General features: G+C 47.8%; 1 protein-coding gene across 2 annotated transcripts in view; it reads right to left on the bottom strand.

Annotated features, from left to right (window-relative positions):
• Tex2 (testis expressed 2) overlaps positions 1–27,317 on the bottom strand; it is a 112,707-nt gene that overhangs the window by 51,329 nt on the left and 34,061 nt on the right. For both annotated transcript variants that reach the window (XM_052755750.1, XM_052755751.1), the window contains exon 2: positions 12,970–14,635. In XM_052755750.1, the coding sequence (XP_052611710.1) occupies positions 12,970–14,610 (1,641 nt within the window). In that variant the 5' untranslated portion in view covers positions 14,611–14,635. The remainder of the gene's footprint in view (positions 1–12,969; positions 14,636–27,317) is intronic.

Here is a 27,317-nt window from a genome sequence, read left to right as displayed (position 1 = left end):
GCAAAACTCAATTTCCCAACACAAACCTAATCACCTTTTCCTATCATCAGCCGGCCGAAATTCTCCCAGGGCTTGACTAATTCCCTGGACTAGGCTGCATGTTAGATTTCTAGACATAACAGTCAGATATACAACCTCGAGAGCAGCACAGGCCCCCACTCTGTCCCCCATGCAAACCCGCTGACCCCTGCTCACCTGTTCGAACATTCTTAACCCCAAATTTACCGAGTGAGGTATTTCTCCAGCTTCAGTCTGTCACGCGGCATGGGAGCGGGCATAAAGAGCTGTGACACACAGCTGGCATCTCACTCCAAGAGCTGCCATCTCTCTACTCACACTGCTGAAATGTCAGACAAGCTTCGTTTCTTTCTGAACCTGGAACCGTTCTAATGGAGACAGTGCATGCGCTGGAACAACGGCCTAGTCAGCGGGCTGCAGCTGTCTGGCCCTACAGTCTGGTCCTGTGATGGCGTTTAGAAAAGGTCAGGGGTTTCTCTTCAATTCTCTGCTGGACTCAGAAGAGAACTTGGCTGGCAGTACAAACCACAATCTATGAAGGGCCCATTTAATCCCGGGAAAGATTAAAAGCTACAATTAACCTTTTGCAAAATAATAAAGTCTGGAGGAGCTACTATTGTGCTCACTCTCAATCACAGTGCCAGGGAAGAGTTCAAGGCCAGTGCTCCCGTGCTCAGCTTGATGCTGAGCTGACCAGAGGAAAGCGCTGATCCTCTGGCCCCAGGAAGCAGAGAGTCCTCTGTGTGGTGTCTGGGCTGACACCAGTACACTGCAGCATGTTTTTATTCTGTGGCTACGCAGGCATGTGGACTTGCCTGTCACTCATCCCTGCTCATCCCTTCCTCTATCAAAAAGAAGCCTCAGAGAAAGGAGGCTGAAGCCAGGACCTGAGGCCATCGTTGCGGACACTCAACCTCTGAAATGTACGTACAGGTGACCAAATTTCTTTTGCCCCACCAATGAAACAGAAGCGTGACTCTACTAATTGGAGTTAGCCCCCTTTTGACACATTGATGCCTGGCAACCAGAGTCACCTATTAAAACAGCATCAGAGATCCTAGGTTGGAGAATAGGGAACAAAGAGTCTGATCCACACTTTAGAACTCTGGTACAATTTTAATTTTACCCAAGAAAGATAAAGCAAATCTGCAGACACAAAATTCATGCACTGAATGACAGCCCCAAGCAGACAGCCAATATTTAAAACACACGCTACTCAAAGACACCAGAGAAAGAGGAGGGGGAGTCCATTAGCGGCGGAAACGCCAGCATCAATACTGTCCACATCCTCCAAACGACTGCTTCAAGGTCACCTTCACAGCCCACCACTGGAATCACTGGCGTCAAGGCTAAGCCACAAACTGTGGGACACAGCCTTTATCTGAGCCTTTCTAGCCTGCACAGGAACATCTCCCAAGCTCAGGTGAGTTTTTAATTGTAATGCATTTAAATTATAGTGCACTGGCGGAATGTAACAGAACAGGAGATAAGAAGCACTCAGATTAGGCAGACAAATTAAATGATCTCAGATGAACCACTGAGATAACCAAGGTCCTATTTATGTTCATACATAATAAACATCAGCTCATATAATTTCAACACCGGCTTGTTAATAATAGATCAGCAAACAAATAAGATAGTAGCCTCCAGCTTTCCAGATCGCAGGTCCTATCAGTCAAGCAATTTCTGAATATGAACCAACAATATTTACCTTCACTTATAAGTCATACACAATAAACAAGAGAAACAGAGCAAGTGGACAAAATCCGCCTTTTTTGTCAATTTTTTACTATATTGTCATGCTACCTTTTAAACTTTTTATTTTTCAGTGTGTGTGTGTGCGTGTTTCTGTGGAGTCAATTCTCTCCTTGCACCTTTTCCTGGGTTCTTCGGCTCTGAGGTCATCAGGCTTGTGTGGTGAGAGCTTTATGGACTGAGCGATCTCCCCAGCCCCTCCTCACACCGTCTTTAGCTGACAGCTGAAGGCACCATACATATTCTCAGAGTAAAGCTTCGTGTTAGTGATGATAATGGATACAGACATGTATTTCAAGTTCAAATAGATAATTTCTGATGTTTATGGCCAAAGGTTAATATATGACCATCCATGTGTCAACTATCACAAAGCTTAGTCACTTTTTTACCTAGAAAGAGCAAAAATACATATAAAAACAAAAAACTAATATTTTCTTCTTGATAATGTCATCAGCAACTCATTGTATACCACTGAGAGAATCTGAGAAACAAAGTGATGAGTTAGGAACACTGGCCTGGACTCCACCACCACACACACCTGCACGTGTGTACGCACACATATGCACATACACTCAACACACAACACTCACACACTGAACACATATCCAACACACACACAGGGTAAACACACACATACCCTCAACACACATCCAATACACACTCAAAACACACACAACACACATACTCAACACACATTCAATACACCATACACACACTCTTAACATACACAACACTTACACACACGTGCCCTGGAACCACTTTGGGTAAGGGCAAACTCATCCTGGAGGCTAATGACTATACAATAAGATCAGTCTTCAGAGGATTTTGTACCTTTCTTCAGAAAGAAAGAGAACAGGGCTTGCTTTAGACAGGGTCACTCTTAGCCCAGGCTGGCCTACAACTATGTTTTTTTTTTTTTTTTTTTTTGAGACAGGGTTTCTCCGTGTAGTTTTGGTGCCTGTCCTGGATCTCACTCTGTAGACCAGGCTGGCCTCAAACTCACAGAGATCCACCTGCCTCTGCCTCCCGAATGCTGGGATTAAAGGCACATGCCGCTGCCGCCACCGCCACCACCACCACCCGGCTGCAACTATGTATCTTGGCTTGGCTTGAACTTGTCATCCTCCTGCCTCAGCTTCCCACATGCTAAAATTTCAAGCACTAACACCATGCTCAGCTTATACTTTTCTTACACATTAAATATAAAGTTGGAGGTGACAACATAGGTGGCATTTTTCAGTTAATGTCTTTACTATTCTAAAAAACAAAACACAAACACAGTTTGAGAAGTCTTTAGCCCATCACACTCATAGCCTTTCTTTACTCCATGGATGAGACCCAGGACAAAACCAAAGGGATGATCCTAGGATAACCGTCCAGAATCCAAGCATTTGAGGATGCTGTGTGTTTACGCATAGTTGGACCAGAATAATAGCCAGTCACAGAGTAAATTAGTGAGCTGAAAATTGGCAAAAGTCTGGGTGTGGTGGTGCACACCTTTAATCCCAGCACTCTGAAGACAGAAGCAGGGAGATCTATGTGAATTCGAGGTCAGGTCAGCCTGGTCTACATAGTGAGTTCAAGACCAATCAAGATGGACTCTGCTGGAAGGAAGGGAGGGAGGGAGGGAAGGAAAAAAAATTGGCTAAGTGTTATTGTAAATGGTACTGGGTACATAGGAAGGGACCATTATACTAATGTCTCCTTACTTATGTATATGCTTTAAAAAAATTTTTATAGTAAAAAGTTTTTTTAAAGTCCAAAAACAAGTTCTGGGACCATCTATCATCATTAACCATATTGTGCCTGTGGAATTCAAGAATACTTCTCACAGTTACTTTTAACCACCCTTAAAACACAAGGTGCATAGCCAGGCGGTGGTGGTGCACTCCTTTGATCCCAGCACTTGGAGGCAGGGGCAGGCGTATCTCTGTTGTGAGTTCGAGGCCAGCCTGGTCTACAGAGTGAGTTCCAGGACAGACTCCAAAGCTACACAGAGAAAACCTGTCTCAAAAAACAACAAACAAACAAACAAATAAAAATAAAAAACCACAAGGTGCAGCTGGGTGGTGGTGTCACACGTCTTTAATCCCAGCACTTGAGAGGCAAAGGCAGGCAAATCTGAGTTCGAGGCCAGCCTGGTCTACAGAATGAGTTTCAGGACAGCCAGGGCTACACAGAGAAGGCCTATGGAGGCCAGAAGAGGGCATCAGATTCCCTGGAACTGGAGTTACAGGCTGCTGGGAGTCACCCAACACAGATGCTAGGAATGGAACTCGGGTCCTTCGCAAGAGCAGTAGGGCTTTTTAACCCCTTAGCCATCTCTCCAGAGCCTGAAAAAAGGTGCACTAGGAAAATAGCTGTATTTATAAAAGCCACACATAACAACTCAAGTGATCCATTACAGGAGCAGAGCAGAAAATGCTTCTATAGTTTACAATTACTCACCATCAAAAAGCAACCTGGCCGGGCGATGGTGGCACACGCCTTTAATCCCAGCACTCGGGAGGCAGAGGCAGGCGGATCTCTGTGAGTTCGAGGCCAGCCGGGTCTCCAAAGCGAGTTCCAAGAAAGGCGCAAAGCTACACAGAGAAACCCTGTCTCGAAAAAAAAGGAAAAAAAAAAAAAAAAAAAAAAAAAAAGCAACCTGACCCCTGCTGCTGCACAAGACAAGGCCACTCTCTCCTAATGGTTTGCTTATTTTAATTTCTTTATGTATACAGTGTTCTGCCTGTATGTCTGCCTGCACGCCAGAAGAGGGCACCAGATCTCATTACGGATGGTTGTGAGCCACCATATGGTTGCTGGGAATTGAACCCAGGACCTCTGCAGCCAGTACTCTTAATGGCTGATCCATCTCTCCAACCCCCTCTAATTTCTTAAAATTCAAAAAAAAAAAAAAAATCATGAACTTGAAGTTACAAGTTAGTTTCTTCTCTACATTCTTTCCTACAAAATTAATTTGGGAATGGAGGCAGACTAGGGCCTGAAGACATGCTAGGCAAGGCAAGTGTTCTACCACTGCACTGTCCTTCCGGCTTCCTCCCCATCCCCGCCCCTGGAGCTGAGGACTGACCCTAGGGCCAACAAGGACTCTACCACTGAGCTAAGTGCCCAGCCCCTTGTTATTGACTTTTTTAAGATTTCTTTTCTTTCCCTAGGAAGCAGAGGCAAGAAGATCTGAGTTTGAGCTAGTCTACATAGCTCAGGCCAGAGTTACATAGTGAGACCCTGTCTCAAAATAAACAACAAGAAACCTCACCAAGATACATGTGTGTGAGTATGTGAGTATGTGAGTGTGCACACACACACTAATCTATGCTATGTGTGTTTCCAGGTGCCCAGAGGTCAAAAAAGTGTTATCAGATCTCTTAGAGTTGGAGTTACAGGTTGAATGTCCAGTGTGGGCGCTAGGAATCAAACTCAGGTCCTTCGGAAGAGCAGCAAGAGCTCTTAACCACTGAGCCTCTCTCCAGTCTCAGCTTTTGGGTTTTTGAGACCAACTTGGCTTTCAGCTCAAGATCTTCTTCCTTCAGTCTTCCAAGTGCTGAAGTCACCAGGTCTGGCTCCAAAATTACTCTTGATGTTTGCTGTTGTGATTTGATTTTTGTTTTTGAGACAGGGTCTAATGTCATCCAGGCTGGCTTTGAACTTGCTATGTAGCTAAAGCTGGCCCTGGACTCCTCATCTGCCTGCCTCTCACCATTTTGGGATTACAGGCATGAACCATTGTACATGGCTCAAAATTACTTTTTTATATGTCAAAACCAAAGCCTGTATTTTAGAGAACCTAATTATTAAAAAACAACCTGTCCCTCTTATTATATCTAACGCTGACAAACAAAGGTTTTCCAAAATTCATTTTTATTAGTCTCTGCAAAGGCATAAAAGTAATTTTAGCCAACCCTCTAGACAGTTCTTACTCTGGGAACCGACATCCTACTGCTCTGGATGTTGGTAATTTATATGTCAGATAAGAACTTGCTCATAAATATAATTCAAAACTGCATCTGAGTCACACTCCAACATAAATCCAAGAACCGTATGGAATCTTGGGGAAGTTTCTCATTATAAACAAGTGGGAAAGTTGGCATGTAAGAGAGACCCTGGATGAAACACACTCCTGGCCAAGTGACAGGACATGCTCCGAGGAAGCCCATCCAATCTGGCTGGGAACGCTCAGTAGTCATCCTAAGGGCAATGGCTAACTACCACCCCAGACCTCCAGGACCTGACACACTCCTTTCTAGGGTTTCCAGCCCAGGACTTCTAGCTGGGCACCCGAAATATCAACTCAGAAGCATATGAGAAAGAGAGGATCCGTAGTGTGACATTCTTGAACCTGTGGTACACAAGAGGCTGCCTTGAGCTACCTTACCCAGCCCATCAGGCTTCAAGTCTGGTAGCTGCCGCCTTCACGCTTCTGCGTCCCTGGGCTGGGTGCCCGAGGCAGGTCCTGCTCCTACTGCTGCTTCTCATTTGTCTGAACTCCCACACCTTAAAATAAGCATGCTCTGCTCCTGGGAGTTCTTCCAGACAGTTTTTTGTGACAGACAGTTCACGGGTCACACAGAGGCCCTTCCTGCTTGTGTGCCAGTCAGTATGACTGATGATCAGTTGGGCTAGCAGGAAACGGAGGCGTACTGTGCCCTAGACAGCCACAGTTGTCTTTGAAAATAACTAACACTTGGCTGCAGGTTGGCCTTTTGGATTAGTGACCCCCATCCTCACCACTGCTACAGCACCATGTTTATTTATTATGTACACAAGTGTGTGTGTGTGGGGGGGGGGACAACCAAGTGCACACATAGAAGGCGGAAGATACCTTGCAGGGGCCGGTTCTCCCCCCTCCATGTGGGTTCCAGGTTGTCAGGTTTGGCTTGCTCTTACTGCTAACCCACCTCACTGGCCCTTCAGCACCTCGCTTAAATAAATGTCTACAGTATAGATGCAATGAAAAATGTACCCTGAGAAAGCACAGAGCATCTTTCCTTTCCTTCTCACCCTGTGAACTCACAGAGAAGAGAAACTATTGTGTCCCTTAAGTCGTTCACAGGGCCGGTAATGGAGCCAGACTGTGTCCTCTGAAGGCTCTAAGAACTTCCTATCAGTGAAAACCTACGTGACCCAGAAGCTTGAAGTCATGTGTTCTCCTCAATAGTCTGTTTAGTATGATTTTGTTGAGACAGGGTATCCCTACGTAGCCCAAGATGGACTTGAACTTGTGATCCTCGTGCCACAGGCTCTCAAGTGCTAAAAAAAACTCCACGAGCAATCCAGCTCCAGTTCAACCGGTTCATAGTTCACAGATGAAGGGGGCTTACAGATGCGTCCAACCTATAGCCCAAAGGCCACTGCATCCCAGGATAGCTATGATCGTGGCCCAACACATCTGTTGATGACGAAGTCATATTGCGAAGTCAAAAAGTTAAACACCCCTGGAATCTCAGGGCGTGGAATGTGCAGGATCACTATTGAGGGGCTCAAATCTGTATTAAAAATCTTAATGGCAGGTCTTACGGCCTACTATGAAGTTTGGGGAGGGTTTTAAAAGTTCCCATACTTGCCCTCAAGATTTGCATCACTTCATTCTCTACAAAAACTAATAGCAACAGATACATGGAAAATAACTCAAACCAGCTAACTAACAGCTCAAATCAAACTATTCCAAAGTAGGTATTTCTACTCACCACAGACACAGGTTCACAGATATCTATTCTGTTGCTATTAACAAAATATTCAATCTGCACAATTTATTCATTTTATTGTTTGAATTCCTTTAGTAGTATTGGGGGTTGAACCTAGGGCCTTCAGGTATGCAGGTACCACTGAGCCAAATTCCCAGGTCTTTTTCTCACTAAGTTATCCAGGCTGACCGCAAACTTAACTTTGTAGCCCAGGTAGGCCTTGAACTTGGATCCTCCAACCTCCACCTCCTACGCAGCTGAGATCACAGGACTGTGCTATGAGGCCTGGCTACATCAGTGTACTTTAGAAAGAACAGAGGTAAAGTTCAAGATGGTGTCACATCTATTCAGCTTCTGGGGTTGGGAAGGGTGTGCTGCTCCACCCAGGAGTAAGGTAGAGAGGGAGGACGGGCCCATGAAGATGACAGACAGATGCCTGTTTAGGAGATGGAAGGGGAAGTAGTTGGCTGGCTGCACAGCAACCCACTACCAACTCTTAGAGGGGCTGCATTCATCCCATCATGAGGACGAACCTCTCATGAGCCAATTACCTTTTTTCCCTTTTGAGACAAGGTCCTGCTATTTGCCTAGGCTGGCCTAGAACTCTCTATGTAGCCCCAGTTGGCCTTGAACTTGTGATGCTCTTACCTCTCTGCCTCCCAAGTGATGGAGTAACAGGAATGGACCACAGGGTCTCCTGAATTCTAAACTGGCTTCAAATTTTCTGTATCTAGGATGACCTTGAACTTTCAATCCTCTGGCGTATACACCTCCACAGTGCTTCAAGTGCTGGAATTATAGGCATGTGCCAGCATGCCCAACTTCTAATTATCGCTCAACACAGTTATACTGGAAATTAAATTTCAACCTGCATTTCAGTGGGAGCAAACCACAACCAAACCATGGCAACAGGCCTGTTTTATAAAGAAACCAGCGCCTGGCTCCTGGATCACGTCACAGGAACAGACAGACCTGGAAGCAGAAGAGGACTTGGGCTTAGCTGGTTGATATAGGCCTCTGGGGCCAGCCTTGGAGTTATAGCTTGGCCCCACTTCTAGTGAGAGTCCTGTTTCCCACGTGCTGCTGTGTGATCAGCTGCCTCACACTCCCACCACCATGGACCAAACCAGTCACTATACCTCCCTCCATGATGGACAGACAGTACCCCCACAACTGTGGGCCCTTAGGTTGCTCTGTCACATATTCAGTCTCAGTGACAGAAGAGTAACTAATATTGCCCCACTGGTGAACTTCTTACTCACTCACGAACCCAAGCATTCATCCGGACATTTCTCACCACATGCCTAACACACAGCGGGTGCTGAGGATACACATGGCTGATGAACACAGCCATCGAGAAGCACACAGAGCTCCGTGGAAGCCGGACAATAAGCACGTGACTACAGCTAGGAAGTCCTACGCAGGGTGAGCCAGAAGTTGCCCGGCCAGGGCATTTCCATTTTAGAGGCCTGTGCAAGTTCACCCAGTGGAGTACAAACGGATGAGAGGCGTCACTTCTGGGTCTAGATACATAAGTAGGCATGCTTTTCCTTTCTGCCAAAAGGCTGCATTAGAGAACTCTTAACCCTATGACAGGGCTTGGCAAACGGAAGACAGCCACATAAATTCATTACTCTGCTATCTATGGCTGTTCTTCTGTTGCAGTGAGACTATACCTCCCACAGTCAAAGACACTTACTACCCTTTAAGAAAAAGCTGGCTGAGCCCTAGGTGGAGGAACAGGACAGCAAAAGCCCAGGGCCCCTGAATTGACAAGTATAGGGGACCCACTTACCCACCTACAATACCCATATTCGGCTGCGTGCTTGAGAGACAAACTCCCAATGTTTTGCTCAAGCTGGCATTAGCCTAACTCATTTGGAGAGTAGGGCACACAGGTCTAGTGAGAAACACAACATGGATGGCCAAGGTTGGACTTAGGACTCTTCTTATCACATCTGAAATTTTGTCACTGTTGACAAGTGTCTTCAAATGTCATTATCTTTAAAAATGATCCCCAAGGGGGAAAAAATTACCTCACTCAGAAAAACCAAGCTCCTGGGTTATTTACATTGGCAATCCATAGCCTACAATAAACACCCTTCTAACCAAAAGTAGTGTTACTTCTCTATAGGTGATTATTTTTAATTAATTAATTAATTTTTATTTTATGTGCATTGGTGTTTTGCCTGCATGTATGTCTGTGCGAGGGTGTCAGAAACCCTGGAACTGGAGTTACAGACAGTTGTGAGCTGCCATGTGGGTGCTGGGAATTGAACCCAGGTCCTCTGGAAGAACAGCCAGTGCTCGTAACTGCTGAGTCGTCTCTCCAGCCCATCTACACTTGATTTTAAAGGATTCATTTATTGTATTTATGTGTTTAGGCATTTTGCCCGCATGTATGTCTGTGCATCACATACATGCCTAGTATCCTCAGATGTCAGAAGAGGGCACTGGATCCCCTGGGACTGGAGTTACAGATGGCTGTGAGTTGCCATGTAGGTCTGGGAACTGAACCTGGATCCTCTGCAAGACTAGCCGGTGCTGAGCCACCTCGCCAGCTCCCAGTGTCCCCTTTTCTAAACAGCATGTTCAGCCAGTCCCTGAAAGCAGCAGTCACACCAAGCAAGAGTTCAGGCTACAATATAGTTACCCGTATTAGTAATGAAACCATTCTAAGCAAGCTGTGGGTCAAAGTGGAAAAGAATTATTCAGATTATTTCAACCCAACCCAAACCCATTGTGAGATATCAGCAGGATGAGAACTGGATCTGACCTTGAGTTTGGGAGGTAGGATCTTTGGAAGGTGACTGAGATTAGATAAAGCCACCAGGCTGGGAGCTCGGGATTGAAATCTGGTGGTTCTGAAAGAAGACATGGAAGACAGAATACATGCTCACAGTGGCCCCTGTCACCCAGCAATGATGCCCTATGTGCCTCAGCACTCTGCCAGGAAGAAGACCTTTCCCGATAACTCTGGGCTAGAACCACGAGTCAAATAACAACTTCTCTTCCCTCAAACTTCTAAGCATCCTGCATCATTTGCTTCCCAAATGCTGAAATGACAGGTGGGTCCCACCAAATCTATGTAATTAGCAACAGAAAACAGACTGACACACACACCTCAACTGCACAGATGTGCCTCCATTTCTTCATGAGCACAGACCCGAACTGAGCAGGGCTGGAATACAGTCTGAATGAGACAACACACCCACGCCTAGCACCCTACCTTTACTGTTTCACTCACTAGACGAAAGCAAGCCAACTGTAGTAACATTTAAATACCACTGCAGCGTCACCCTCTGGGTAGTTGGTAAACTGTCAACCCACAGCAGGGACTGGATCAACACTAGACTGACTCTACTACAATAAAATTTTTCCTAGGATGAACCAACACTTGAACGGTTGAAATCAAACGCTCCAGTCAGTCTGGGGCTCTGGGACTAACAAACACCATTTTTCTTTGCTAAAATTAGCACTAAGTCACCTAGAGCACGCGTAAATCAGGTAGTCATAGCATCGCCCTTCCAAGACTGGAGCCACCTTGCGTGAGTCATTTCACTCCACTCCACACAGTCACGCTAAGCAAAGGGCATCCCATCCTCAAGAGCCAACACCAGCTTCCTTTAAAAAAAGAAACTGTCTCATAACGAACTGCCATGGGGAAGAAGGAAAAGAGTCAGGCTGCAAGATAAATGGCTGCATTCAATCACACGGGACAGTGGGTGGGTCTGCGTGCGAGGTGCAGACACAAACTTCAGAACTGAAAAAGAAACCTAGGGTAATACATCAAATCAACATGGGTTCGATAGAGAATAATTTTTTTCTTTGAGTTCCCTGTGTCTTTCTCTTGGATAAGGAAGAAAGGTACAGAAACCAGAAAACAACAAATAAAATCTTGGAAAGAGTCCCCATCCTACCCCAGGTGTTCTGTTTTGTTTTTCGTTTTATAATAAAGAGAGATAGTGTTATCGTTTCTAGAGTATTATTTAGATAGAAGGGAAGAAAAATCTAGAAATTTAACAGAGACCAAACAAGCTACTAACTTGAAGAGCTACAGGTTATAATAAAACTGCTCCAAGAAAACAGAATTCGTCTTGAAGACCTATAAGGGAGGCAAGGGCTTCTCAGGCAAAGTCTGGGAATGAACTTTCTGCAGAGCTGTTCCATGGGAAGGGGGTGAGGGGTCACACTGGGCTCAAAAACCTGGGACAAAGAGAGTCCCTGTCTCATCGTGTGTAAAACTAGAAGCATCTAATGTCAACAGGAGATCGGTGTGGTTACCCTTGACAACTTTTATATAGCAGTGACCTTTAAACATTCCTGATTCTATACCTTATATAAGTATGTGTATAAATAACTCAGAAACTATATAAATGACAATTATAGCTTGTTTTAGATTTTAAATGTTTAACATATTGTGTGTGTGTGTGGTATGTGCACATGCATGTGTGTGCAGGTGCTTTCCGAGGCCAAACGCCTTGGATCCCCTGGAGCTGAAGTTAAAGGCAGCTGTGAACTGGCCTGACATGGGTGCTGGAACTCAAACTCAACTCTGCAGGAGTAACACCTGCTCTCAACCACGTCTCTCCAGCCCCAAATGGTTTTTTGCTGTTCTATTGTTTTGTTTGAGACAGGGTCTTACTATATAGTTATGGCCTGGAATTCACTCTGCAGACCAGGCTTGGCCTCAAATTACAGAGACCCTCCTGTGCCTGCCTTCCAAATGCTGAGATTATAGATGTGTGCCACCACCACGCCAGGCAACAACTGCAGTTTCATGCTACAAATTTTATGATGCATACACAACAGCCAGAAATAAGTAAATGTACAGAAATAAACAGAAATCCCACACCCCCAAAGATTATCCCAGAAAACCCACCCCGGAGGGAGACCCCAAGCCTGACACACAGCATGCACAGAAAGTGGTCATCTTCTCTCAGTGCAGAGACAAGCTGTCACCAACGGACGTGACCTGGTTTCTTTCCTCTTTGTCCTCTCCTGCAGTTCCATAAGCACTGATCCTGAGGCCAGAGTCTCAAAAATATATAAAATCCTGCCAAACATGGTAGTGCATGCCTCTAATTCCAGCAGTTAGGAGGCAGGGGTAGACGGATCTCTATGAGTTCATGGCCTGCCTGGTCTACACAGTAAATTCCAGGACAGCCAGGGCTACATAGTGAGACTGTCTGAAAAATAAGAATATAGAATCCTAACATTCAGCCAGGACAGATCCTCAAAATGTAGCAAGTGCCTGGCTACCTGAAGGATAGGCCTAAGTAGGAACTAGATAGCAGTGTCGCTTTCTGGGGCCATGGAGAACTTCAAAAAGCTACCTGGTAAACAGGTAAACATGATGCACAAGGCTTCCAGGGGAGTGTGGTTTCCTGGAGGACAGAGAGACTCCAAAGTCTTAAACATACCCCGATGCAAACACCTTTAGCCATCAGCTCAAAGACTAAGTTCACTCATTGCTAGCGTGCTTGCCAGTGGCTGGGGAGAGGCTTACCTTTAGTATTTCAGGCTCTTTGATGTCCAGGGATCTCGTGTTCCAGTGTCGCAGAGTTTTATGTGATTTGTGGTATGTATGAGCACTTGGTGGTGTAAAAAACCAGATCATGCAAACAGCAGTCATGAATCCAAGGCCAATGCCCAGGAAGAGTCCACTCATGTAGTAGGGGAGGGGGAGGATGAGGTACGCATAGACACACATTATAAAGAAGCCCAGCGTCTTCACTGGTAACTCCTGGAGCTGGGCGGCCGAGTCCGCTTCATCCTCGCTGTCCAGAACCACGCCATCGTCGGCAAGCACCTCTGGCTTGAGGGGGACATCTCGGGGCTTGTCAAGTCTCCCCTCGCCCTCAGTCTCCAGCTCAAAGTCCTCAGTGTGCAGTTCACAGAACTCTTCGTCCTCTTTGCTCACTAAGGCAGACAGAGAGCATTTCTCAAGAACGAGAGAACTTGTCTTCAGGCCTAAATCCTTCAGACCGCTCCCCTGGGAACCCTTGGGCTCCACTGCCTTCACAGCGTCCTCGGGGGGCTTCGGGTGGTCGCTCCTGGGGGTGTTGGAGTCACTGCCGTAGCCTTCCCCCTCGGAGTCACACTCCTCCTCCTTGATGCTGTAGTTATTGCTTTCCAAGTGCCCATTCAAGCTGGACAGATTGGAGAGTTCTGAAGCACTTGAAGATAAGGCTTTGGGCCTGTGGCTGCCACTTTCCTCCCCGATGATTTTGCTGAGGAGCTGGAAGGGCTCATAGATGACTTCGGAAAGGCGGCGTTTAGTGTCTTCGATTTTCGCCTCCATTTCGGGCACTTTAAAAAAGGAGCGAGTGTCAGAGGGAGAAGTCAGCGGGGAAGAAGGCGCAGTCTTGGAGTCTCCACCCGTGTTCCGTGGCTGTGTGAACTGTTTGAACAGGTGCAGATTGAGTTTGGAGTCAGGGGCCTTATAGGACACGGCATCCGACTCCTGGCGAGAAGTGTCTGTGGACAGGGACTTGACCAGAGTCTTCATCAAGTGCCTGTGCCGTGGGGGGTGGGGGGATTCTTTTGGCTCCACCTCGGTTGACAGGGACTTCACCAGGCTCATGAAGGGCTTCGCACTGGAAAGGGCGGAGGACGAGGCACTGGATGAAAGGATGGGAGACTTGGAAGGGGACGACAACGGGGACGAAGAACTGGTTTTCTGTTCAGAAAGGGATGACCCACTGGGAGAGCTAGCTAAGGGCCCGGATGAAGAGGACCCTGGGGACAGAGCCGGTGGCACTGTACTTAATACTTGTACTGCTGGAGCCGGGGACTCTAGCAGCTTTACAGTGTTCTCGGAGACGGGCAAAATGGCAGGGGTCTCGGATACAGACAGTCCATCTGCCAGGATGGTGGCGGCAGCAGGGCCCGCAGGGTCATGGCCACCCTGGGTTTCAAGATACAGGTCCTCCTTGGCTTCAAGCCCCGTTACAATGCTTTGGTCATCTAGCCCCTCCTCCAGGTACCCCCTGAACTCCTCCTCCTCTTCCTCCTCCTCCTCCCCAGATGCCGAGAAATGAATGGCGATGGTATCTCGGGACACGGACCTCTGCACGTGCACTTTGGGGGCTGATGGTTTTGGCATGTCAATGGTTTTCTCGGCATGGCGACCATTCAGACTTGTCATTGCCGGCTTCGTGAGGGCTTAGGCTCTGTGAAAAACATCAAGAAAAGCAGACGTCAGTGGCTTCTCCACAGGCGACAGGGCCACGTGCAGATCCAAGCCCGGACGAAGCTCAACTTAGAGGTGATTATGCTTTTACACGGCAGATGGCCATGGTTTCTTGCTTTGGAAGGTTCAATGGCTTAATTTTCACCAGATAAATTCCAGCTAGGCATTCTCTTTCATGAGCAAACCACACACCAGCGTTATAAATGCCAAACAATCTGTCTCACTCACAACTGCCGAAGAACCACTCCCTCCCTTTTAACTGGCTCATTTCGAGCAGCAATTCTCTACTGTGGGGCTCAAATGAAGCATCCTGGTGGGTTTAGGGCTCTTGGAATAAGAACGTCGCCAGTGGTGTTCCGCCTGTGAAGAGCTAACCCAGGAGGGTTGCTGCTTCCACTGTGGTTTTGCAGCAGCCCTAACGACGTGCCTCGGATCTCCCACAGCACCCACTGTCTCGCCATTGCAGGAAGTGGCCAAACATCCAAGTGGGGAGAACTAGACACTAACTACCATGACCTGCTGTTCTCAATGTCAAGTGCCATATGGCCAGGGCATTTAGGCAGCTATGATGAGACCTCAGGTAAAACAAGCGTCTAACTCAAATGGAAGAAAGCTGAGTGTCAATGCAGTAGCCTACCAGCAAGCATGAATGCTACTGGGGACTATGGAGAGACACGGGAGACAGGCTCTTTGCCCTTCTGGAGCTCAATAGCTAGGTGGAAGGAAGGCAGCCACCTGCAGGGCTGCTCAGTAGGACAGATAATGCCAAGTGCACCTGTGACATCTAGTTCATGACATCACTGTGCTTTTAAGGGGCAGCTGACTATGTAGCTCAAGCTGGCCTCAAATGCATGATCCTCCTGTGTAGTCTCCTAACTCTCAAATGCTAGAGACAGTGGTGAGGTCCCACACCTGGCTAATTACAAGCATCTTGCTGGGCACAAGGCACCAAGACAGGTCTCCCGAGCTGGACAGAGACGCCACCAGAAGAGCTAGGATATGGGGCAGACATCAGGAGTTCTGAGGACACAAGGCCAGGGTGAGACATTGGACACCTGTTCTGTCCCCTGAACTGGTGAGCAGTAGTGGCAGGGTGACCAACATGGACATGGTGTGACCCTAGGGCTGTTCTCTGCCTGCAGGACATGAGGAGGTAGTGGCGGGAGGTGACCCCAGGTACAAGAGAGGCATCATGGGCGAGTGGAAAGGGCATCCGCCTTGCACAGGGCAACAGGCCTTCTCATACTCATTCCTTCCCCAGGGGACTCTGAAGCTCGAGCAAGCCACAACTTGAACAAGCTACAACCTCCCGATTTCAGTATTATCAGAAACACGGAGGACCCAGGGAATTCTCCCAATGTAAAATCCTACTTGTTTATGCTCACGGGTGACTACATACACGGATAACAGCCTACCACAGGCCATCAATACTGCATTGCTTGTTTATTCCTACCTTTTTTTTTTTTTTTGGTTTTTCGAGACAAGGTTTCTCTGTGTAGCTTTGCGCCTTTCCTGGAACTCGCTTTGGAGACCAGGCTGGCCTCGAACTCACAGAGATCCGCCTGCCTCTGCCTCCTGAGTGCTGGGATTAAAGGCGTGCGCCGTCACTGCCCGGCGTTTATTCCTACCTTTAAATCTTCTGCCAAACACTACTGTTCCAAGTGCCAGCAACCGATACTACCAATAAAAGAACAGATGGAACCTGGTGTGGCTGGGGGGGGAAATGGTACTCCTAGAGCACCGTGGGGAGGGAACTAGCTAACGATGGCTAAGAGCACCAGAGCCAGGGCCCAGACACCACACGAGCACGTCATTTTCACCATCAAATCCATGATGTCTTTGCAACAGAGTTTTGCTCCGTTCTTCTACAACCTGCAGGCTCTCCTATGGGGTTGGATACAGGAAGAGAGAATCAACCACACACAGCAATCTACATCCAGCAATGGGCAACAGCTTGGAAATTCAGCCTCCAGGACAATTCCTCTCTGGTTTGTTTTGCTTGTAGAAAGGGTCTTGCTATTGTAGGCCTGGCTAGCCTGGAACTCATAATGTAGACCACACTGGCCTTGAATTCATGGAGATGTCTACATCTGCCTCCTGAGCACTGAGACTCAAGGCAGGCCACCTTCCCTGCTATCTTTACTTCAATAGGCCTGTTGGTTATAAAGAAAACAAGACAAAGCAGCCATGGAAACAATGAGAGGGCTTGGGGATTTAGCTCAGTGGTAGAGCGCTTGCCTAGCAAGTGCAAGGCCCTGGGTTCGGTCCTCAGCTCTGAAAAAAAGAAGGTCAAACAGCTCAGTTTCATTCAGTCCACCTAGCTTTGTAGGAATAATTCTAGATTTCTTTTAATTATATGCATGTGTATGGTTATGTGCACACATGGTATGTGGATGTTCATGTGGGTGCCCAAGAAAGCCAGAGGCATCAGATCCCCTGGAGTTGGAGTTACAGACATTTGTGAGTCACCTGATGGTGTGGATGCTGAGAATTGAACTGGGGACCTCTGCAAGAGCAGTCTGTGCTCTTTTTTTTTTTTTTTTTTTTTTTTTTTTTTTGCTTTTCAAGACAGGGTTTCTCTGTGCAGCTTTGCGCCTTTCCTGGAACTCACTTGGCAGTCCAGGCTGGCCTCGAACTCACAGAGATCCACCTGCCTCTGCCTCCCGAGTGCTGGGATTAAAGGTGTGCGCCACCACCGCCCGGCCAGTCTGTGCTCTTAACCACTGAGCCTTCTCTCCTGCCTCTCACGGGGTAATTTTAAAGGAAAATTATAGAGGTCATTTTAAAAGAAAGTTTGGTACTGGCTAATTCTCAGTAAGTTGCTTTGCTAACACCAACGGTAAACAAGGCTGTGCTGTTCTGAGGTTGCTTTCACAGGGAATGGTGGCTGCCAAGGGAAGGAAACTATGGGCACAAGGTGAGGACAAAGCATGCACTTTTGAGGTTGGTCTCCTAGGAAGCGGGACAAAGCGAAGAGGTCTAGCTGAAGCAGAAGGCCAGGCTAGGCGAAGCCCAAGGACATACGGCAAAGTATCAGTGGAGTCTGTGACCTCAACAACCCAGCCAGACTTAGGGACCCCTGCTCACAAAACTGCTGTTTTGTACCGAGACCACCAGGGGCCAACTTCCAGACTGACAGGGGCCCATGACCTGTCAAGTGAGAAGGATTTCTGATAATCTCTGATCAACCCGTCCCCAAGTTCCTATCAGTTGAGAAGGCCCGAGACAGGCCTCAGAGAACTGGATGCCAGGCCACCAGATGGGGCAGGCAGTCTGGCCAAGCACTTCAGAGGCTCATTGTAAACAGTGTCAAGTCCACACTGACCGAGCCTGGCTCCAATTCTTAGTCTCACTAAAGCAAGCCAGTGGAGGCTGGGGCACCACGGCCACTGTCCAAACACAAGGACACCTCTGCTGTTTGTTACTGAGGAGATGGACCTGGGCTTCTGCCCAGGGGCTAGTAGAGTCAAAGTGCCAGTTTGCCAGGATCAGCCCCTATTTCACTAGAGCCCAGGTCTAGGGGTTGCCAGTTCCTTAGGCTCATTATGAGACTAGGTGAGCAAAGGCTGCTTCTAAGGAGCCAAACCACTGGTAAACTGAGTATTCTAGAACCAGCCCATGGTTGGGGTTCTAGACATCCAATCAGGCCTCTTCAAGCTACCTCTTTTCTTGTCCTTCTTATGGTTGGCTCCAGGGCTCACAGAGCTGACTTCCCAGTCAGTCACAGTCTTTCAGGAGGAAAGTGCACCCAACTGACACTGGGAACATGGCGTGGTCTGCCCCAGCACTGATCAACCATCAAAGGGTTAGATGTGGCCTTCCGACACTCAGGTCTGGACACCCTTCCCACAGCAGCAAACAGCTCTTTTGTCTTGCTTTGTCCTGGCCACAGTAGCTACCCTCTGTGCTCCATCACGATGTTTCCCCATGAGCCAAGAGTTCAGTTCTGGATCAGCAGCATGTGACCAGCTGCACTGAGAAATGAAAGGCCTCCTTATCCATCCCACAATCTAGCATCATAAAAAATGCCAAGCCTCGTGCCCTCTACTGCTAAAACTCAATTATACCCAGGCTTTAAAAAAAAAAAAAAAAAAAAAAAAAAAAAAAAACAGAAAACCTTCAGCCTCAGAAGCTGAAATGCCAATGTAGATTGCCTTGCCTGCTCATCTCCTTCCAAAGCCACCAGCAGACCTCAAGATGTTGGAGTCTTGCACTGACTTCTGCATGTAGTGTGAAGTGGATCTTTAGATTTGAAAACTAACCTTGTCACCAGGCTCCCTTAGGGACACTATCCTGACAGTAATATGTTGAAGCAAATCTGATATGATCACAGTGTGCTGCAGACTGTGTCCAGCACCAGGAGGGCCCAGAGGCAAGGTGGAGGGCCGGGCAGTGCCTGGTGTCTGCAAAGGCTGTTGCACTCTTCAGCCCCCACCCTGCTGGCCACACGAATACAATACACACACACATTTAAATCCGCTGAGAAGCTGACACATCTGCAACTGACCAAGGAATAACTGGGAGAAAACCAAGGGGGGGGGGGGGGACTAGAAAAAAAATGGGCCCTAGAGGGGTTGGAGAGATGGCTCAGTGATTAAGAGCACTGACTGTTCTTCCAGAGGACCAGGGTTCAATTCCCAGCACCCACATGGCCACTCACAACTGTTTGTAATTCCAGTTCCAGAGGACCTGGCACCCACAGCAAAATACCAATGCACGTAAAATAAAAATAAAATTAAAAAAAGAAAGAAATGAGCCCTAGAGGAGTTCATTCCGCCACCCCCCTCCCCCCCACCCCTCCACCCCCAGTCATGGCTATCCTGGAGAACTGGCACTTTCTTCTCTTATCTTTTCACAGTGTGTGTGTGTGTGTGTGTGTGTGTGTGTGTGTGTGTGTGTGTACTTGTCCTCTCTCCTGCTGTCATGTTCGTCCCGGGGAGGGATCTCAGGTCGAGTGTCAGGATCAGCAGTTGTAAAGTAAGATGTGTGCCATTGGAAGCCTTCGAGCTGGTGAGGGTTTGCTGCAGGGAGGTATGCAAGGCTGTTGGAACCAGGTGCTCATCGCTCCTCCTTACGAAATGAAGACACATTATTAAGGAGGGAATTCAGTGCTGGGAAAGGCTGTTGTGCCGAGGATCTGAAAACCTGCCAGCCTTCTCCATTACTCAGGCACTCTAGCACTCCCTCTGGCATTGTTAGAAGAGCTACTCAAGAAAAGGAAATACAGAGAAGGCACAAGTCAAAAGGAAAAGTCCAGGAAGAGAGAGAAACAAACAGAGAAAACACCCGGGTCACTTTTCAGAATCAAAGTTTTCCTCCTAAGGGCAAGCAGAGGGCTCGGGGAGCAAAGGGCACTGGCCACCAAGCCTGGTGACCTGAGTTCAAGCCCAGGAGTCCACATGGTGGAAGGGAGGACCAATCCCCCGAAGTTTTCCTCCGGCCTCCATATGTGCATCACTGCACGTGTACTGAGAAACCTCACAAAGCCAGGTGATCTGGCTGTGCCTGTGACCCAGCCAGCACTGGAGGCTGAGGCAGGAGGGGCATGGGCACCGGCCAGCCAGCGCAGCAGAGTGAGGCAGACTCAGCAAGAGACAAGGCCACGCACAAAGCTCCACTTGTTCTCAGCACTTACTCTGGCGTGGCTGGCTTCTGAGATAAGGGATGCAGGCGGATTTCTGCTCCCAAACATTTAAGGGTAAACAAAGGGCTTGCGCCGCCAGTGCGCTCTGTGAGCCTGGGCTTGGCAGTCATGTTCCTGGAAAGCAGGATGTTGTCTGCTCTGCTGATGGCCTTTCCCCAGGTCCTTCCCCATTAGAGCCACTGTCCCTGAAAAGAAGTTCATCTCTCTAGTAAGATGGAGGAAGCTGAGCCGGGTGTAGTGGCACATGTTTTTAACCCCAGCACTCAGGAGGCAGAGACAGGCAGATCTCTGTGAGTTTGAGGCCAGCCTGGTCTACATAATGAGTTCCAGGACAGCCAGGGATGCACAGACAGATCCTGTCTCCAGAAAAGGAAAAAAAAAAAAAAAAAAAAAAAGATGGAGGAAGCTTTGAATAAGGGTTTGTGGCTCCAGAATTCATGTAGCATTCTTTATTTCACACTAATACAGATAAAAACAAGTCAATGGCTTCGATCGAACTTGAACAAGGAAATCACCAAAGGCTCCTCAAGGAGCCAGCTGTCTTTCCTATCACAAGCTCCACAAGACATCCAATGGACTGAGAGAGGGAATACCAGACATCATTGAAACGTATCTCGTTCCTAGACAACCCAAAAGGGCTATCCTCATTAATTAAGTCACAAAAAAACAATTGACAGTAAATCAGACTGGACAATGAGAAATGAAGAGCTATTGCAAGACTCAGTGCAGCATTTATTAACAGATAATAACCTCTCTGAAATTGGCTCTTGTTTTTGCACTTCTCTAATCTAATAATAGCGTCCCTCCCTACCTCCAGCTGTATTTTAATCAGTCCTGGCTTCCGGCAACCAAAGCCATACAGAGCACACTCCTGGGTGCTGCCTTCCCAGGAACATCTGCCTGGTCCTCTCTTACTAGGACGGACAGACAGACAGTAGTGGGGCTGTTAGTACTGTTCCCTCCTTCTACTTGAATGCTAAATTACAGCAGGAGGGAAGAGAGGCGTTTAGATGAGAAAGAACTGGCCTCCAGACACGGCACAGTCAGGTTTGGAACAGTCTCCTTTCTCAAGGGTAATCCTAATTTGTCAAGGTCATTGTTAAACTACACACACCCTACCTGGTAGCTTGGCTCTCTCAGTCAATAGTTTTAATTCAAAAACTTCTTTTGGCAGAGGAAAAAAGCAAGCTGCAGCCTGTTGCAGAGGGCATTTTTCCTCTTTTGTTTTTTGTTTTTGTTTTGTTTGTTTTTTTGGTTTTTTGAGACAGAGTTTCTCTCTGTCTTTGCACCTTTCCTGAAACTCACTCTGTAGCCCAGGCTGGCCTCGAACTCACAGAGATCCGCTTGCCTCTGCCTCCCAAGTGCTAGGATTAAAGGCTTGCACCACCACCGCCCGGCCTCTTTTGGTTTTTTGAGACAGGGTCTCACTGTGTAGTCACAGTTGGCCTCTGCCAGTGCTGGGACTGAACGAGTGTGCCACCACCACACCCACCTGAAAAGGACACCTTATACTTCATCTGCACTTTTCTAAATGCGAGCTGCTTTCATACAAAAGGGGGGAAGCAGGGGGAAAGGAGGGTAAGACTGTTTTCTGCCTGATGTGACATAGTATACAGTGAATCCAGTCCACATCAACCATCTAGAGAGGCCTGATTTAGCCGGGTGGTGGTGGCATACACCTTTAACCCCAGCATTGGGGAGGCAGAGGCAGGTGGATCTCTGTGAGTTCAAGGCCAGCCTGGTCTACAGAGCGAGGTCCAAGACAATCAAGGGTACACAGAAGAACCCTGTCTCAAAAAAAAAAGGAAGGAAGGCGGGAAGGAGGGAGGAAGGAAGGGGGAGAGGGAGGGAGGAAAAGGAAAAGACCCTATTTAGCCTAAAATCTCAAGTGCATTCCTTGATTCATTCATTCAAGTGCTGTCCCTAAATTCACTTAAGTCAGTGAAGCAGCTGATAACTGGCAGCAGCCATTCTAATTTGGTAATGCTCCACCTTGTAAACCAAAGCTGACACAGGAGATAATGAACTAGCCTAGCCTTAGTTCCATTTCCAGACGACAAGGCTTCTGTGTACTGGCAATCCTCTGAGACATTCAGACCATGACTGTTAGGAGCCAGGGCTCTTGCCCATGAGTTTCAGGTTCCTAGACTCAAAACCAACACCTCCTCGAATCCAGCAGGATCCTGCACCACCACCATAACTAGCACCACCACCACCACCACCACCACCACCCAGAGCTTACACCACGAGTAATCCAGCAAGCCCAAGTCCCCCACCACTGCTGGGCCTAAGGTGCCACATCCCATTGGAAGGGGTGTTCAAAACACTAATGTGATTAGACACTCTCCTTACAAGTCACTAATGGCTCCAACAATGAAAGCAAACCCAGCTCACAGCAATCCAAAGACAGGCCCTTCGTCCAGCACCACCACACAAGACCTGTAGAGGTTGATGAAGACAAGCCCAGGGCTGGGGGATGGCTCACCCACAGTAAAAGTGCCTGTGGCACCAATGTGAGGACCCAAACCCACAATAAACAACCAAAACAGCTACTCCAGACAAACCATTCCCAGGGGGAGCTCCAAGAGACAACTGGTCACCGTCACAGATGGCATCTATACGAGGGTAGGAAGTCAGGTGAGGTGTGGGGGTGAGTGCGGGTAGGAAGTCAGATGAGATGTGGGGGTGCATGCAGTAACCCAGCAGCGGGGAGGCAGAAGCAGGAAGACCACCAGCCTGGGCTACACGTCCCAGGCTGGCCTGAGTTACACGGTGAGAAACCCAAACAACAATATACCACCGAACACAAGTACAGTGCTCGGCACCGCTGCTTGTCCAACACGGTGGGATGGGGGGGCTCTCAATTCTTCCACAGTCGCTTTACATTTCAATGTCCCCCACCTAGTTTACTTTGTCTGAGAACCGGCCATTCAGTTTTCTATTTTAATGTACCCAAGGCTCTCATTTTGGCTCTGTAGCTTGTCTTTACAGCTTCCCGAGAATGCCTTCCTCGATCCACCTGCATAAAGCATCAATCTTAAGGAGCATAGAGAACGTCGACAGTAATTTAATATACGTTTTGTTTCCAGTTTTCCTGCAAAGATCGAAGTTTTGAATGTGTGGCCTGTCGTGACAGCTCAGCAGTGAAGAGCACTTGCAGAGGACCCAGACTCGGCCCCCAGCACCCACCCTGCGAGCACATAACTTCCTGTGGTTCCAGCTCCAGGGGATGGGGACCCTCTTCTAGCCTCCTCGGGCACCTGCACTGTGGCATACACTCACACAGATACGCAACATGCATCTAGTTTTTAAAAATCCTTTAAAATCTTTAGTTAACAACGAAGCCTAGTTTACATATCTGAATTCCATTAGTATCTATCGGTCATTCACTTTCTCCAAGAACAAAGGTTCAGATGAATTCTTTCTAAACTGAAAAAACTTCCTGAGAGCTTGAAGGGGCAGAAATATTAGCTTCTTTTTTTTTTTTATGAGAAACACTTTTTTTTATACAGACATCAGCAGACTTAACTTTGATGATATAGGGCAGTAAAATCTGCTAAGTATAATCTTACATCACGATTCTATTTATAGTAGGAATCTCAGGCTCAAGAAAGAGAGTTTTTGTTTTTTTAAAGCCATGTTTGAAGAAACCATAGTGGTACAGGCATGCTTCCTTCTGGTTCAAGGCGGGACTGGTTAGTGAGAGAACCGTGTTTGTAATCAGTAAGTAAAACCAGGTCTGAGTTTGAGCGTGTGTGTAAGGAAGGGGCAGAAGGAATGATGGGGAGCTGCTGAGAGACAGCATGGTGGAAGGTTTCCTTCCCTGTGGCCACGTGGGAGGAGGTCTTCGTGGCCTTAACAAGCTGACTAGCTGAGAGCACATTTCAAGCGGCAGATAAAGCATGAGGCCAGGAGGGAGGTAAGCAACCCAAGGCCATGCTCAGGGTCTGAAGAGTCAGAAGCTGCTATTGCTCCGGACAGAGCCACAGTCCTGATCCTGCCACATCACTTGCCTATAAACCTGGAGTAGGAACATTCCTCCGTCAACGCCCTCCTCCACCACCGCTGTAGTTGTCCCAAGAAGGACTTGAGCTGAGGGCAGCCTAGATATGAACTTGGGCCCGAGAGCGCCATAAGAGTAAGATCCCAACAGCTGGTCAGTTGGAATCAGCCACTGAGAGACATACCAAGTGTAGCCATGAAGCGCGCGCTTCAAGGGGAGCCAAGACCCTGTATGAAGCAGGCCCCTTCACCCACTTCACCTTCCTGAGCTCTAAGTCATTGTCCATTGTCTTCAAGGAACTTTCTAGAAGGCTCTAAATTCTACTAGATTATAACATACTTAGGAGTTCTGCTTTTCCACTTTCTTGCCAAATATTAAAAGTCAGGCAAAGGAAACCAGGGTGCAGATCAGATGACCAATGCACTGAAGACAATCCAGTCCAGACAGTTTCCAAACAGTTTGAGCTGGCTTAACTCACACCAGCAAATACCAGGGAACCTTCCAGACTTGTCTTGCTTGGCCCAGCTGTAGAAACATCTCTTACATCTAGGGACAGGCAGAGAGGAGCCGTGTAACGACAGTGGAGGGCAGGCATCCGGCCTGACCAGGCATCCTGCAGCCTTCCTGCTCTGGTGCCCAGCTGGACACATGGCTGCCACAGCTGCCCTTGCTCTGGCTAGGAGAGAGGCAGAACCCACTGGGCTCTCAACCTCAATGTTTCCATCATCATATTCTACACAAACATCTCTCCAAAGACAAACTCCAGCTCCATCTTCCTGTGGATAGGAACTACCCTTCTCCACATTCCACATCCTTAGAACTCTGGCGAGCTCTTCATGAGGCCCCCTGTGCTTCCAGAGACAAAACTCAGTGAGAAATGAACCTCCTTCTCTCTGGCCCTTTGGGGGAAAATGTGAAGGAAGACCAACAAGATGACTCTCAGCAGGTAAGAGTACTTGTCACCAAGCCTGGCAACCCGAGTTCCATATACTAGACCTTCCTCCCGCCCCCACTCCCGCCCCTGCGCCTCCCCACCACCACACACACACACACACACACACACACAAACACACAATCAATCAACATTTTAAAAAGTTTAAAAACAGAAGAGTTGGGCCCTTTTTTCAAGTTTTTGAAGAGTTACTCACAGACCAGCCACTCCTGTCATTAACACCAATATCTACTCCCTGCTCCCAGGCTCTAAGTCACTGGGACAATGACACCTCAGCAGGAGAGGGCAGAGGAGAGGTGGCCGAGTGACAGGTGCAGCAGACCCCAGGCAGGAATCTGCAGCACGGAACCTGCTAGACCCTTGCTGTTTTCAGGAATCTCCTAACTCACCTGACTGACTTCCCAGATGTGACTCTGAACGGTGCCTCTGCTCGAGGCCTCCAAGTCTCTCTCCATGTGATCAGACACCTTTGATCCTAACTGGTCAGGTAGGCGGTGCTGCCTTCTCCCACATACCAATTGCAAACACCTACTACTTCCCATCTGCTAGGAAACTCTTCATCCACCCCTCTCTGCTCCTCCTTCACTCACACAAACCATGCCCAATTCCAATAAGGCATAATTCTCAACCCCACAGACCCGTCCACTCCCTAATTCTGCCCATCCATCCCAACTACACACCCAAACTTACTCTTGTCCATCATGGGATTGCCAAAAATGATCATCTGTAATGTTCCCTTCCTTAATTCTCCCAAATGCCTTAGTTCATAGGACACCAGAAAAAGAAATTTCTAGACAGGAAGCCAAAGTCCCTGTAAGTCCAGATACTTCTCCCTTTCCACCTGGTTAATGGACTTCTGGATTCTGAACTCTATTTCCAGTCCAGCCTAAGGACGTGAGTCAGCTCGGATTCTCGTGCAACTTTTTCTTTTTTATTCAACAGAATCAAGACTTTGGAAAACGAGGGAGGAACCAGCTCCACACAGGAGTCCATCCCATGCAGCACTATGACCAAAAGCCCTGAGTACAAGAAGCACATTGGAAGCCGCTAAAGAGTAAACTATATCGTGAAAGACATATATGACAATGGGCTCTAAGCACCACGGTGGAAGACATCGGGGCACACTTCAGGTCTGGGCGGGGTCTGGGCACACAGAAGGCTTCAAATTAGCACAAATGGCACCTGGTGGCTGCCCCTCAGTAGACTCTGGAGGGAAACGTCAGGGGAAGAAGCAAATTACCTATAAGCCAACATCATCCCTGAGACTCTCTTGACTCTCCAAAAGACAGTCATACTGGTGATCCTGTGGAGTTATTATTTGTCCCATTCAAGTAGGAGCATCTTAGAGACTATGGATAAAAGCCAAGTGAAGACTGGATATAGGCTGGCTGCTTGCACCACTCTGCCCTGAGGAAAACTGACTGATCTCTCCCATAGATGGGGGCATCCTCTGGCCACCTGCTCGCCTCAGCATGTACTTGCTTTAGTATTCAGCTTTTGTGATTTTAAGACACACGTGATTGTTGTGAGGTCTAACGCTGGATTTCTGAAATGAGGTAAGAGTGGAGTGGGCAAACCTACTAGACAAAAATAGCTGATTAAACTGGACGGTGGTGGAGCACGCCTTTAATCCCAGCACTCAGGAGGCAGAGCCAGGCGGATCTCTGTGAGTTCGAGGCCAGCCTGGTCTACAGAGTGAGTTCCAGGACAGGCACCAAAACTACACAGAGAAACCCTGTCTTGAAAAAAAAAAATAAAAAATAAATAAAAGTAAAAAGCAAACAAACACTTGCTGCTCTTCTAGAGGACATGAGTTTGGTTCCTAGTACTCACACTAGGCAGTTAGTTTACCACCACCTACAGCTGCAGCTTCAGGAGAACATGACGCCATCTTCTGGTCTCTGTGGGCACCTGCACTCATGCAAATGCACACTCCTGAACTCAGAAATAAATCTTAACACGCCTTTAATCCCAGCACTCTGGAGGCAGAGGTAGGTGGATCTCTATAGAGGTAGATGGTCTATAAAAGGCTAGTGAGGGCTACTTTACTGAGACCTTGTAAA

The sequence above is a fragment of the Peromyscus californicus genome, unplaced genomic scaffold, assembly GCF_007827085.1.
Source record: "Peromyscus californicus insignis strain IS unplaced genomic scaffold, ASM782708v3 Scaffold_3__1_contigs__length_106647218, whole genome shotgun sequence".
Taxonomy (NCBI): Eukaryota; Metazoa; Chordata; class Mammalia; order Rodentia; family Cricetidae; genus Peromyscus; species Peromyscus californicus.
Note: the sequence above shows the minus strand (reverse complement) of the source record. Positions and strands in the feature narration are given on the sequence as shown.